The following is a 12,046-nucleotide window of genomic DNA, read 5'->3' as shown; positions in this document are numbered from 1 at the left end:
GGAGGGGCACAGGAATGAGAGAAACTAAGGTCCGGTCTTAGTAAGTCAACTTATATCAGCGCACCAAAGAGAGAGAACATACCGGTTGATCTCCAATACCCTAGCCCACTTGACTTAGCCTTCCGTCACTATGATCCCGGCGAACGAAAGTCGCTAATCCTTAAAATCAGGACGGTGTAGTTGTCAGGACTTTGAGAGTGCGAGTCAGTGGACTGCGATCGGCTTTTGGATGGTTTAAGTTATCGGACCTTTTGCCGACAGAAGCCCACAGTCCGGTAGCCGGGTCAGGCCAGTGGCGCACCTTTTTTGGAGAAAAAAAAGTTGTTCGGCGGCCCAGATCTCGACAAGCTATCATACAGACCACTCCAGAATACATTAAAAAAGATGCTGGTAAGTAATATGTCTCTCGCATACATATCGGCGGGATTTTTCTACATTTTATAAAATCACAGAAACATTCTGACAGACACCTAGCGTCGTCAAGCCCGTGAGCGTCGAGACTATCTCTATCGGAGAGCTCTGCTTCTCCGCGATGCCTCCATCGCCGAAAAAAGAGCTCAACTCAAGGCTTCTTTGGCCACCGGAAAGACTCTTGACCCCTCAATAGCGAATGACAAAAAGCTCCGTGAAGACTTCAAATACGATGAATCATTAGAGGCGCCCAACAAGGAGAACAAAGATACCGACTATGCTGACCTCGATGATGAATACGCTCTCACCTCTGGTATCATTGACCCTCGTCCGATTGTCACTACCTCCCGGTCGCCCTCCGTCCGCCTAGGCACATTTGCGAAGGAAATCCGATTGCTTCTACCCACCTCAATCCGCCTGAATCGTGGTAATCTTGTCCTTCCTGATCTCGTGGCGAGCGCAAATGCCGCGGCGCTGACAGACATGGTTCTCTTACATGAACACCGTGGAACGCCCACCGCGATGACCATCTCTCATCTTCCTCATGGCCCGACAGCCAGTTTCTCTTTGCACAACGTCGTTCTCCGTGCAGATATCCCCAATGCGGCCCGTGGGACTGTTTCAGAGAGCTACCCTCACCTGATCTTTGAGGGTTTTAAAACGAAGCTTGGTCTTCGTGTGGTTCAGATTCTGAAGCACCTGTTCCCACCTCGTGAGGCTGGTAAAGTCGGCAATCGAGTTGTCACCTTCGTGAACAAGGAGGATAATATTGAGGTTCGGCACCATGTCTTCGTTAAGACTGGGTACCGGGATGTCGAGTTGGCTGAGGTTGGCCCGCGGATGACAATGAGGCTTTTCGAAATCCGTGGCGGCTCGCTGGAGAAGGGCTCAAGTGGTGATGTTGAATGGGCTCTCACACAGTACACAAGAACGAGCAAGAAGAAGGACTATCTGTGAGCATTTGGGACATCGACTGGACGCAGTGGCGCTATGTATATTCTTATGGATGCAAAAAGTTTACTTGGCGCATAAGGTGTTTAGGAGGGATCAAAGTGCTTGATGTTTGGTAGCACTTCATTATTATTCATTAGATTGGTTATACCCATGAGAAGAAAGTTAAATTCGCTTCAACTCCTTCTGCAAAAACACAAGAAATGCATGAATCCTCGACGGTGAAGCTGTTCGTTAGGAGATAGCAGGGCTAGCTGGACTGAACAGGACTATCCCATAGCTCAATGGAAGGAGAAAGAGAATATCATCGCCTAGGTGAGACCAGTAGCGCAACCCTAAAAAGGCCGAGATTCCCAACAGTGCCAACAATTTTCCAGCTAGATGAAGACTATTCGCCCAGATAAATGCGGCGATCGTATGGCTCTCAACGTATGGCCTCGAAAGAACTGACCGCTGTCTTTCAGAACACCCTGAGCGCAGACTTAGGTTTGATCTTCCACAGATCCGTCTTTACTATCCGGCGGCGTCAAAGGACCATGGTCATCGCTGTTGGAGCCGATAGCAATCTGCTCAGCACACTGGCTCGCTGCAGAACTTCGAGTTTCCCCTTGGCGAAGAAAGTTCGAAAGAAGAGATCTGCCGGTTTCATAGTAGAACCAGCCCTCATGGACCGGAAGTTCCTTTCCATCACCGTCCTGCTTTGGAGGCACCGGGATCCCATCCAGTCGATTCTCCCAATTCTTTCCCGTCTTGGACACAAAGAAGTCTCTGAATGCTGCTATGGCAGTGTTCTCGTCACTGCCGGGTGGCGCGAGCATCTCGTCAGTGGACTTTCCGGTGCGACTGTACTTCGCTTGTGTCGCGTAAGTGTGAGGAACGTCGTTTGACTCGTGGACCTACAGATGTATCAGCGTATGTTGCAAGCACGAAGAGGTCACTCGGCGCCTCGGAGGCAGGGACCTACCTTGATCTGGAATTTCTCACGTGTATTGTTCCGAGACAATTGGCGGTAAATAGTAGCACTGTACGTCTCCCCAGTGGCCTGGTCAACATAGACGTGATAGTTCGCTTGATATTTGGAGCCTGTCAGATCGCAAAACCGCACCAGTTAAGGAAACATACCTGCATTTAAGGCTTTCCCCTTGCGGGTTCGAGTCTTCAGGTTAGACGAATCGTTTCCAGGTGCTTGACTACAGTCAACATCTTTGGAGCATCAGCGATATTATGACCACACATACCCGATGACTTGTCCTTGGCCTTCAACTGCCTCGTCTGGACCTTTGCGGCTCGTCTCTGCTTCTTTTTCTCTTTGTTCGGGAGATTCGCCAAAAGATAGACTCCCTCGGGCTTCGGCTTACGGGTTTTGGACTGCAACGAATCCTCGAGCCAGTCATAGGTCACAATCTTGACTGTTTCCAGAAGCTTGGCTTTCTGAACTGTTCCATCGGGAACCTTAGTAACTGCCTAATCTCGGCTGCAGAAGGGAATGATGGGTGCCATACCTGCTTCGACGTTCTTTTCGAAGGTCTCCTTTGTGGTAATCAAGTGCGTAACATCCTCGGTGACGTCCTTCGAAAATGTCCCTCCATGGGCTCGTATCCACTGTGGAATCATATCTCCGTTGACAGGGAACCTGCCAATGGCACTAGCGTGGATATTTTTGAATGTCTTTCCCATGGTTTCTAGAGGCGAGGTGATAATTTGACTTTGGTGGGGTCGACAATAGAATCAGAGGCCAAGATCAAGAGCAGAGAGCACAGCGGATGTGTTAGTGATGAGGAAGGAGGAAGCATGAAGTATTGTAGTTTTGTAACACTATCACGGCTGATAAAATGTATGCGATGTGTTACTACCCCTCAGGAAGGTATGAATTGGCAATGAAATTACCCAGATGTATTCATTTCAGTAAAACTGCTAGGAGTATGTAGAGGAGCTCCAGAAAAGACAGAAATGTTTCTGAACCCAGAAATAATGAGATATATGTAACCCGAAAGTGAACCCGAGATAAGATATGAGTGAGACATCTTGGAGAATGTAAGCCTTCTAGTCATAAAAGAGACATCAACTCATCATAGAAGAGTGGCACTTGAACTTATGCCACGGAGCAAGGCAAAGAGCTTTCTGCATTAAGCCTCAAAGGTTTTCACAGCTTGCACAAACGCGCGAATCTTGGCAGGATCTTGTGAACCATCAGATTCCACACCAGAACTCACATCGACCCCAACCACTTTGTGTCCAGAGTCTCCCAGCTTCTTGATGGTATCAACAACGTTGGAAGGGTCCAAGCCACCCGCCAGAATTACTCGTAGCCCATCATCGCCACCAAGGACTTTCTGAACATGCGACTGATCGAGAAGCTCACCAGAGCCACCTGCACCGGAATCGAGCAAAGGCAAGCTGTGGTAAGCTCTGCGTGCGATACCAGACTCATCCAGAGCAAATTTACGAATGACGGGTACAGGGATTAGGCTGGCCCATTCGGGGGGTTCTGACCCATGCAGCTGCACGACATCCAAACCTAGTTTTTGCTGCTTGTCCAGGATGTAAGCCAATGGCTGATTTTGGAACACTCCCACAAGCAGAGCCCGCGTTGGATGACGCAAGACGCGGGTAGAATGATCAAAGAAGTCGGAGGAAGAAGTATTGGCGGGTGATGTGGAGTCAGGCTGGACAGTAGGGCGCTGGGTCGACTTCACTACCTGAGCAATGCGCAGAGCGACGTCATCGGGTACACATCGTTTACGACCTTCCACGAGGATAATGCCAACCAGATCTGCACCAGCCTCGACAGCAGCACGTGCACCCTCTTCCGACCGAGTTCCACAGATCTTCACCAACCGTGAGCCTGGCGCCGACTTGGAGTTATCTTCGGCGTTACCCCCTAAAAGTTCTGCAACAAAGGCAGATGTGTTCGGGGCCCGCATCAGCGCCTCGCCGACAAGGATAGCTTTGACACCGTCTTTTTTGTAAGCCTCCACATCCTTCGGTCCAGAGATACCACTGAGAGCACAGACGATGGTGCTTTCAGGTACCAGGTCCATCAACCGACTCGTAGTGCCCAGATCGACTTCAAAGCTTGTCAAATCCCTGTTGTTGACGCCCACCACCTCGGCGCCCAGTTCGACAGCAATTTTCATCTCTTCAGGGTTGTTGACCTCGACGAGAGGCTCCATTCCAAGACTGCGGGAGTAATTGTAAAGCCTCGTAAGAAGCTCAACACTCAGCATCTTCACGATGAGCAGGACGGTATCGGCACCAGCTAGACGTGCCTCCAAGATTTGATATTCGTCAAAAATGAACTCTTTCCGAAGAACAGCGGGCCGGTTGGGCAAGCCTTCCAGGCTCTGACGGACAGCTCGCAGATCGTCGATGCTGCCTTTGAACCACTCTGGCTCAGTGAGAACCGATATGACACTAGCTCCAGCCTTGGCATATTGTCGGGCCTGAGCCGGAGCACATGCCGTCTCCGCAATCATGCCCTTGGATGGAGAAGCCCGCTTGATCTCTGCCATCAACGATAGTGGATAGGGGGATTGTCTCAGGCGAGCAGGAAATGAAATCTGAGGTGGCGCAAGGCTGAGGTCGTAGGCAGCCTGAAGATCTTCGGGACGTTGCGATGGAATCAGTTTCTGAACAGCAACCGCTGCTCTCCGGTGATCATAGATCTTGTTCAAAATGGAAGTCTTCTTGTCTACCATTGGTGCTCTGCCGTTCACCGTGGCCGAGCCGGATGAGGATTTGCCGTTGGCCTCCCAGGTCCCTGCTGTAAGCTTCAAGAAGTTCCTGAACATGGTGCGGCCATGCTCCGTAAGAATACTTTCCGGGTGGAACTGGACACCTTCCACTGCGTATTGCTTGTGTCTGATTCCCATGATTACGTCCTTGCCGCTGCCATCGTTCAGTGGGACGGTTGATGTAACTTCCAGACAGTCTGGGACGGTCGCATGCGTTCCAGCCAATGAGTGATATCGAGTCACTTCAACCGCAGGAGGCAGGCCTTCATAGACACCTCTGCCGTCATGCTTCAGTATCGAGGTCTTGCCATGCAGGATTTCACCGAAAACGTCGACCTTTCCACCAAAAGACGCGATCATACATTGCTGTCCCATACAAACACCGAATACAGGTATTTTCCCACCGAAGTACTTAATGGCCGCATTACTGATACCGGCATCTGTTTCTGGATGGCCTGGGCCGGGACTAATGACCAGCTGAGTCGGCTTCTTGGCAATCAGCTCTTCCAAGGTGATCTCATCATTGCGAAAAACCGTGACGGTGGCTCCCTCTAAAACAAGGTACTGGTATACGTTCCAGGTGAAAGAATCATAATTGTCAATGAGAATGACATTCGAGGCACTGGCCAGCTGTGCGGCTTTGGTGGGATGGCGGGGAGAATGGTCGACGAGATCGGAGTTCGCCATGATTGAGACTTGGAGCAGGAACGATTCGAGGTCGCTTTCACTATGAGGGAGATGAACAGAGTCTGCGTTAAATTTGCGCTTGTCCTGCCAGAGAAGGCATGGAAATCTCACCTGCTTCAGATCAATCAAGGGGTGCCTGTGTCACCAAGAGTAATACGGAAGAACAATCACACTGTTTGACTCACCAAAGTCCGATGCAGGGGGGTCAAAATTTCCTAATCGGGCTTGTTTGTCAAACTGCGCAAGTAGTCTGCCTCACCGCCTGGCGCTAAGCCCGAACAGGTATACATTGTTGACCTCCAGCCAAAAGGCTCCTTCAATAATATTCTTGAGCGCCCGCCTAGAGCTAAAGCTCTGAGCTGCATTGATTTTGACCTTCAGTTAGCTCGATTTCTCAGTCGAATTCTATCTTTATCCGTCACGCGACTCCTTCCTATATCTGATTGGTACCTATAATGTTATAAATTGTCTTGCCAAATGGCTCCCATCCCGGAGGCCTATTTCCCGTCCCTGGACAAGTGCTTCTCCGGGGACGTCCAGCTTCTGTATGCGCGTTTTGTCCGTACAATTGAAAAGTGATCGGTGTTAATATACTTTTTCTTAGATCTTGGAGAAGAGCCTTCATCTATACCTGTGACCCTGACAGTGATGTCGACGATACAGGCAGCTTCCATGCGTTCCTTTCGCATCCAGAGAGCACTCGCCTGCTTTCAAATTGCTTGAATCCATTCTCGTCGCCTTCGGCAAAGACAAAGGCCGATTTCGAGTCCAAGACAGCGGCAATCCATGCAGAGACAACTGCGCAAGCTTCTTACGAACTGAAGGAAATCAAAGCGGATACCCTGTGGTTGAGTCAAAAGGCTGGGATCGACGAGATAACCGCTCTTCGGATCACGGTTCTGGAATGGCAGGATCGTCCTGCTGCGCGCTTGCTAGCTAGATTTACTGAGGAGGAATCAACTAGCCTCCAGAGTGCCGCTGGGATCGACAATTTACGTGCTTCGCTTGCAGGGCCTGCGTTGAGTGAAGTTCTGCGACAGAAGGCTGGTGACGACTCCGATTTCTTGTCCGAGGAAAATAGACGACTTAGATTGCGCAACCTTTATCTATCCGAGAGAAGCCATCTATTGAAGACTGCGCGCAAACTGTTCGCATTGTCTCTCCACAACAGCTCTCAGAATGATGCTGCTCCTCCCGCTCCTCATGTCAGTGATCGCACCGAATCCTTGCGCAAGCTAGGTGCAGCCGTCTTTCAAGAAAAATCTGCAGGCAGTGAATGGCGATCCTTTGTGGAAGCCTGCATCAAGGCCATCAAAGATCGACTTTCCGCATTAGAAGGAGATGGGGGCTGGTTGGGTGTCGCTGAGAGCAACGAAGCAGTAGAGAACATGTGGAGGACCGTCCTTGTTGAAGAGGTCCTGCACGTCACACAAATGCTCTTCCTCCAACTTCAGGCATCGGCCGAGATTCCCACTGCTGAACTATTGATATCTTGGCTCCGTGTCATGGGTGATTACAGTTTCCTGGAATCAGTCCAAGTAGTAAGTCTTGTTTTGAACTTCCTCGATTATCGTGACTCCATGACTGACCATTAAAGCCTTGCCAAAACCCCTTGGAGATACTGTTGCCGCTACAGGCTTTCGTCGCTCTGACAACCCTTGCGTTCATGAAGCTACCACTGGCCATGCCCTCGATCATCAACAAATCAACGTCAACAACACCTTCACAGTCGCCATATTTCCTTTCCAAGAGCGAAATCGGCCAATTGAACGAAATATTTGTGACCGTCGGGCTTGAATCTAAAACTGCAAATCCCGCAGCATTTTCGTGGGGTCTACTTCTACATACCTTGAGAGAGCTGGCACTTAGCGACAAAGAGACGCGGGAGCTGGAACAGTTTCACAGCGCGGTGGATTCCTTTCAATCTAATACCCCCCACTCAAATTCGGGCCGAGCTTCAGAGCTCTCTTTGTACGAGGAGTTACTCGAATGCGCACGGTCTCCCACTTGCACAGCTGAGGACTCGATCGCCATTTTGACTTCGGATGCTATGAAGGACATGATGTTTGAAGTGATAGTCGCTTTGGCCACCAACGTTGGTTCAACATCAGCCGTCGACGACATCCTTACAGAACGGTGGACACGAATGGTACTTTTGGATCTCATTCGCGTCGTGAGGATTTACGTGGAGTATTCCCCCGAGATTGTTGGCTCTGTCTTGGCGATCCTCAATGGGGCTCCCACAAAATCACTTTGTTCTTCACAGTCTCTCTCTGCCGCTACCGACCCGCGATGGATTTTCATGAACGATGATTTCCTAATGGACAAGATTTTCCGCCTCGCACGCTCACGGTTTCCATACGAAACGGTGCCATTCTTGAAACTCTGCCGAGCGCTCATTAGCAAAGACATGGTGAACGAGGAGGGCATCCCACAAATCCTCAGCGAGATAGAGAATATGGACACCTTCACGCAGATAGTGCCATTCGAATTTCAGGGATATGAAACAATCCGTGAAGATGAAAATGCCAACCTCGTCACCCTCACACAGCCCCTGGCGATCTTCGAGTCGTCGACGGCGAGGCAAATTATGGACCATGAACCAAGCAATGCTCTGGTTGTCACAAGCTCATCACATGTACCTTCGTCAACGTTAGGACAAGTGATATCCGAAGCAAAGCCAGCAGTGATTATGTGGTATCACGAATATTCCTGCCTGAGTTATCTGGGGAGTTACTTAGAAAAATGGAATGAAAACGGTGGATACTTATCCGGCGCGGAAGAGGACAACGTTGCGGAGATTATAGGTCTTATGGCGGACCTACTTGTTGCCGCATGGGTTCAGCCAACACCAAATGAGGCAGGCTCTGGCGCCAAACGTATTTTGGAGATTGCAAGCGATGGATTGGCTCATGAAAGCGATATTATATCGTTGATCTTCGATATATTCGAGCGCAGTCTGCACAATATCGGTCCAAGGGCTGGATTAGACAGCAAAGTAGAGTCGGTCATCGCCTGCTTACGCTTCATTCGTGCACTTACAATGGTTTTGCCTGGAAGAGTATGGCCTCTGCTTGCCCGGAGCAGTTTACTCGGGTCAGACGGCAAGGGCGGCGTCATGACCGCAATCGTTTCCGCGACTGAAGTGACATCGGGAGATTATCCATTCCTGCTTGAGTGTGTCAAACTATTCCAGGCTGTCGTGGACGACGCAGCATCACGCGCGATGGTGAGGAAATGCCCGAATAACCCGTCGGGAAAAATGACGGCTGCCTCTGAATGGACCTCTGGCGTACCAACTCATATCATGAGAGGTATCTTATTGAATTTTGTGCGGACAATGGTAGAGGTGTTCAACAGCAACATCGACTGGCGTTTCAACGCCCCGGAACAAAGGCTCGAGATCAATGCTACTCTTGCTAAGACCTTCGAAAGGATGATCTATTATACCTATGGGACGAACGATTCTACCAAACTGGATTTGAAGGTTACTGGCGTTTTCTCCTCATCCGCAACATATCTTCTGGATGTGCTACGACCACAGTCCAAGGCAGACCTGCCTTTCAATCCAATCCTTCGGTTGCTCGTTGACGGCCTTCAGACGCCGGCTACTTTACATCTTCGCTACCTCGTGTTGATGGAGAATCAGGTGAGATCGACATTGGAGTTAACAACCAGACTATTGGAGGCCGCCCGGTATCTGGAGCAACCAACCTCGCTACTAGAGGACCAAATATTCAAGGCCACTCCCGTTCTCGTCAAACTATATTCGTTGCTCGATGCCTACCGCTTACCCGTAATATTACTTCTTGAGATCCTAATCTCCGGTGCAGCTCTCGACTCCGCGAATGAACCCCCGTCCTTGGTCGGACACCTTGGGGCGGAGTCCTCCTGCCTCTTCCTCGACGTTCTGTCACAGTTCGACAAGCCGTTGAGTGATCAGAAATTACACTTAGCGGTATGGCACTTCTTATCCACAATCGTCAGTAAGCGCCAGCAGTGGCTCGCGGTGTATATCCTGACTGGATCGTCTGCCCGGCAGACAATGAAGAAAACAGACGCAAAGGGCGGACCCACCATGAGGGGAACGCCCTTTCTCCAAATCGCTCTTGGAATGCTTTCGAACGTTGAACAAATGGATCTTCGTGCAGCGCTTTCCTTGCTGGAGTTTGTTTCGTGTGCTCAGGAGAATTGGCCCTGGGCCACACCAGAGCTGCGAAAAACCCCTCAGTTTTTTAACAGCCTTGTCAACTATGTCTCAAATTTGAAAATTCCATCATTACCGGTTCAGGATCAGATCTTCGCTACGCGAATTGCCGCTGTCGTTGCTGACCTTTGTGCTGTCTACCTTCACTCGGTCAAGGATATGCAGGATCGGACTTTTTACAAGACGTTGATCCCGCTTATGTTCTGGTACTCGAAAGACGCAGTCGATGTCTCTGCTTATAATGCGTCATTACACGCCAATCTGAAGAGGAATTTCGAGATGAGATATTCTGGCTGCAAGCTCGCCGATTTCAGAAGGACATCTCTGCAACCTCGCTCCTTGGGACGTGACTACTATTACGACATTCAATTAGGAGACAAGCTTCTTTCTTATGACTTCGCTTGGTCAGGGACTAAGAATCAAGGTTTTGCCGAGGAATTCGAACGAGCCAACATCAATCTGTCATTGGTCGAGGCACAGGTGGTACGTACAGTGGTGAACTTTTACCTTACGTATGAGAAGATTTCTGATCATTTTTGTATAGAGCCTCCTCCATAGCTGGAAGTTCTTCGCGACGGAGCATTGTACGGACTTTATGGCGGACCGTGAAGTTCAAAAATCGATGGCTTCGGTCGTGCAGAGCTGTCTCGAAGCCAACATCAAGGGAGTTCCGCAAGAAGCAATATTCGAGAAGATCCAGCAAACAAGGGTAGAATTTGCACAGGCTTTACTTCAGCGACTGGTAGAGGCTGGAGCAAAGGGTGCTGAAGTTTTCGGCTTGCTGAGAGTCGTTTGGGATGCTTTGCGCACTCGCCGCGCAACTTATGAAGAAGCCTTGGTGGACGACGACGCAGAATACTATCGCTCAGTTCTGAACGTACTCTTCCTTGCGCTGCAGTTCCACCTCGACGGGAGTTCCCGCACGGCGCCTGAAGCATCGAGCAGGAAAGCAGAGATCTCTTGGGATCTGACGTTAGTGATTGAGATTGTGAAGACCGTCGTTGCGCACGGTTTCCGGTCGTTGACTACTTATCTGCATGACCAACCGGACAAGTGTGAGCCGAAGGATTTCGCTCTACTGACCGCTATCCTGCAGACTTCGCTTCAAATCAAGAATGCGGATCGCTTATACGAGCACATTGTGTACCACATTGAAGATAACGACACGGCTAGGCACGCTATGTCACTATTCTCATGGGCGGATCAACTAGCGGTGTCTGGGGATCCCGTGTACGGAGAGCTCAGTATTCTGTTCCTTGTCAAGCTGTCAACACTGCCGATGCTAGCGGAACATTTGGCAGTGGAAGCGGTCTTGACGAGGCTTTCCACCTGCCGGTTGACTAATGTCTTGCAACAACCCCGAGGCTTTGGACCGTTCGACACCGTACCCAGATTGTACACCATCTGGACTGCGGGGTTCCTTCCATTGTGCTTGAATCTCCTGTACCACGTCCTCCGCACCGCGCCCGAGGTGGCTGCATTCCTTAACCAATTCGAAGGGCAGCTTAAGCGGGCGTCCGAATCTTTCGTTGCGGACCGCTCAGGCTCTCCATCACGACGCATCTGTTTGAGTATGGCATCCGAAGCATACTCGCTTGCGCTTATTTCCTTCATCTTGAACCGCTTCCGAGAAGCCGGTCCCAGTGCCGGGGTAGATGCACAATCTATCCAGGAACTCATGTGGGACAAGACGCAGGTCAAAGAAGATATCGAGGAATTGCTAGAGCGTCGGCAGAGTCTTCGCGCGCGGATTGTCGCTACCAGCGAAAAAGAAGTGGAGCTGGCACGACAGAAGCCGGTGAACCCTGCCTCAGGCGCAGAGAACCGTCTGGAGGAGAAGATTGTGAATGAGCTCAAGGGAGCCCTGGTCTGCCTTGGAGGAGAGGAGGCATAATGATGATGATGTATTGAGCGGCCCAGCTGTTTTTGGCCAAGTTTACGTTTCTTACCTTCGCATCTTCAGGGTACCATTTCTTCTGCTTCGATCTAGCATGCTCTATGGGATGGATCGGATGGAGTGTAAATTATCCTGGGTAGAATATATCTTTCTTGTCTT

At 50.2% G+C, this 12,046-nt stretch overlaps 4 protein-coding genes across 4 annotated transcripts; 2 read left to right on the top strand and 2 right to left on the bottom strand.

Annotated features, from left to right (window-relative positions):
• Nucleotides 1–384: 384 nt before the first annotated feature.
• Nucleotides 385–1,368, top strand: ALT_7962 (snoRNA-binding rRNA-processing protein IMP4; the record flags this gene model as incomplete). The annotated part of the gene is made up of 2 exons (XM_033555860.1): nt 385–390; nt 475–1,368. The coding sequence occupies 2 exons, from the start codon at nt 385–387 to the stop codon at nt 1,366–1,368; spliced, it is 900 nt and encodes a 299-aa protein (XP_033411751.1).
• A 476-nt stretch (nt 1,369–1,844) lies between these two features.
• ALT_7961 (BRCT domain protein) lies at nt 1,845–3,039 on the bottom strand (the record flags this gene model as incomplete). Its single annotated transcript, XM_033555859.2, has 5 exons — nt 1,845–2,258; nt 2,327–2,430; nt 2,485–2,547; nt 2,601–2,798; nt 2,865–3,039. The coding sequence occupies 5 exons, from the start codon at nt 3,037–3,039 to the stop codon at nt 1,845–1,847; spliced, it is 954 nt and encodes a 317-aa protein (XP_033411750.2).
• A 449-nt stretch (nt 3,040–3,488) lies between these two features.
• ALT_7960 (bifunctional anthranilate synthase/indole-3-glycerol-phosphate synthase) lies at nt 3,489–5,783 on the bottom strand (the record flags this gene model as incomplete). Its single annotated transcript, XM_033555858.2, has 1 exon — nt 3,489–5,783. The coding sequence occupies one exon, from the start codon at nt 5,781–5,783 to the stop codon at nt 3,489–3,491; it is 2,295 nt and encodes a 764-aa protein (XP_033411749.1).
• Nucleotides 5,784–6,260: 477 nt separating this feature from the next.
• Nucleotides 6,261–11,884, top strand: ALT_7959 (nucleoporin; the record flags this gene model as incomplete). The annotated part of the gene is made up of 4 exons (XM_033555857.2): nt 6,261–6,328; nt 6,388–7,324; nt 7,381–10,473; nt 10,535–11,884. 4 exons carry the CDS (start codon nt 6,261–6,263, stop codon nt 11,882–11,884), a joined length of 5,448 nt encoding a protein of 1,815 aa, XP_033411748.2.
• Nucleotides 11,885–12,046: the final 162 nt, after the last annotated feature.

Source organism: Aspergillus lentulus (genome assembly GCF_001445615.1).
Source record: "Aspergillus lentulus DNA, contig: Alt16, strain: IFM 54703, whole genome shotgun sequence".
NCBI lineage: Eukaryota > Fungi > Ascomycota > Eurotiomycetes > Eurotiales > Aspergillaceae > Aspergillus > Aspergillus lentulus.
The sequence above is the reverse complement of the archived record's forward strand: the minus strand, read 5'-3'. Positions and strand labels throughout refer to the sequence as shown.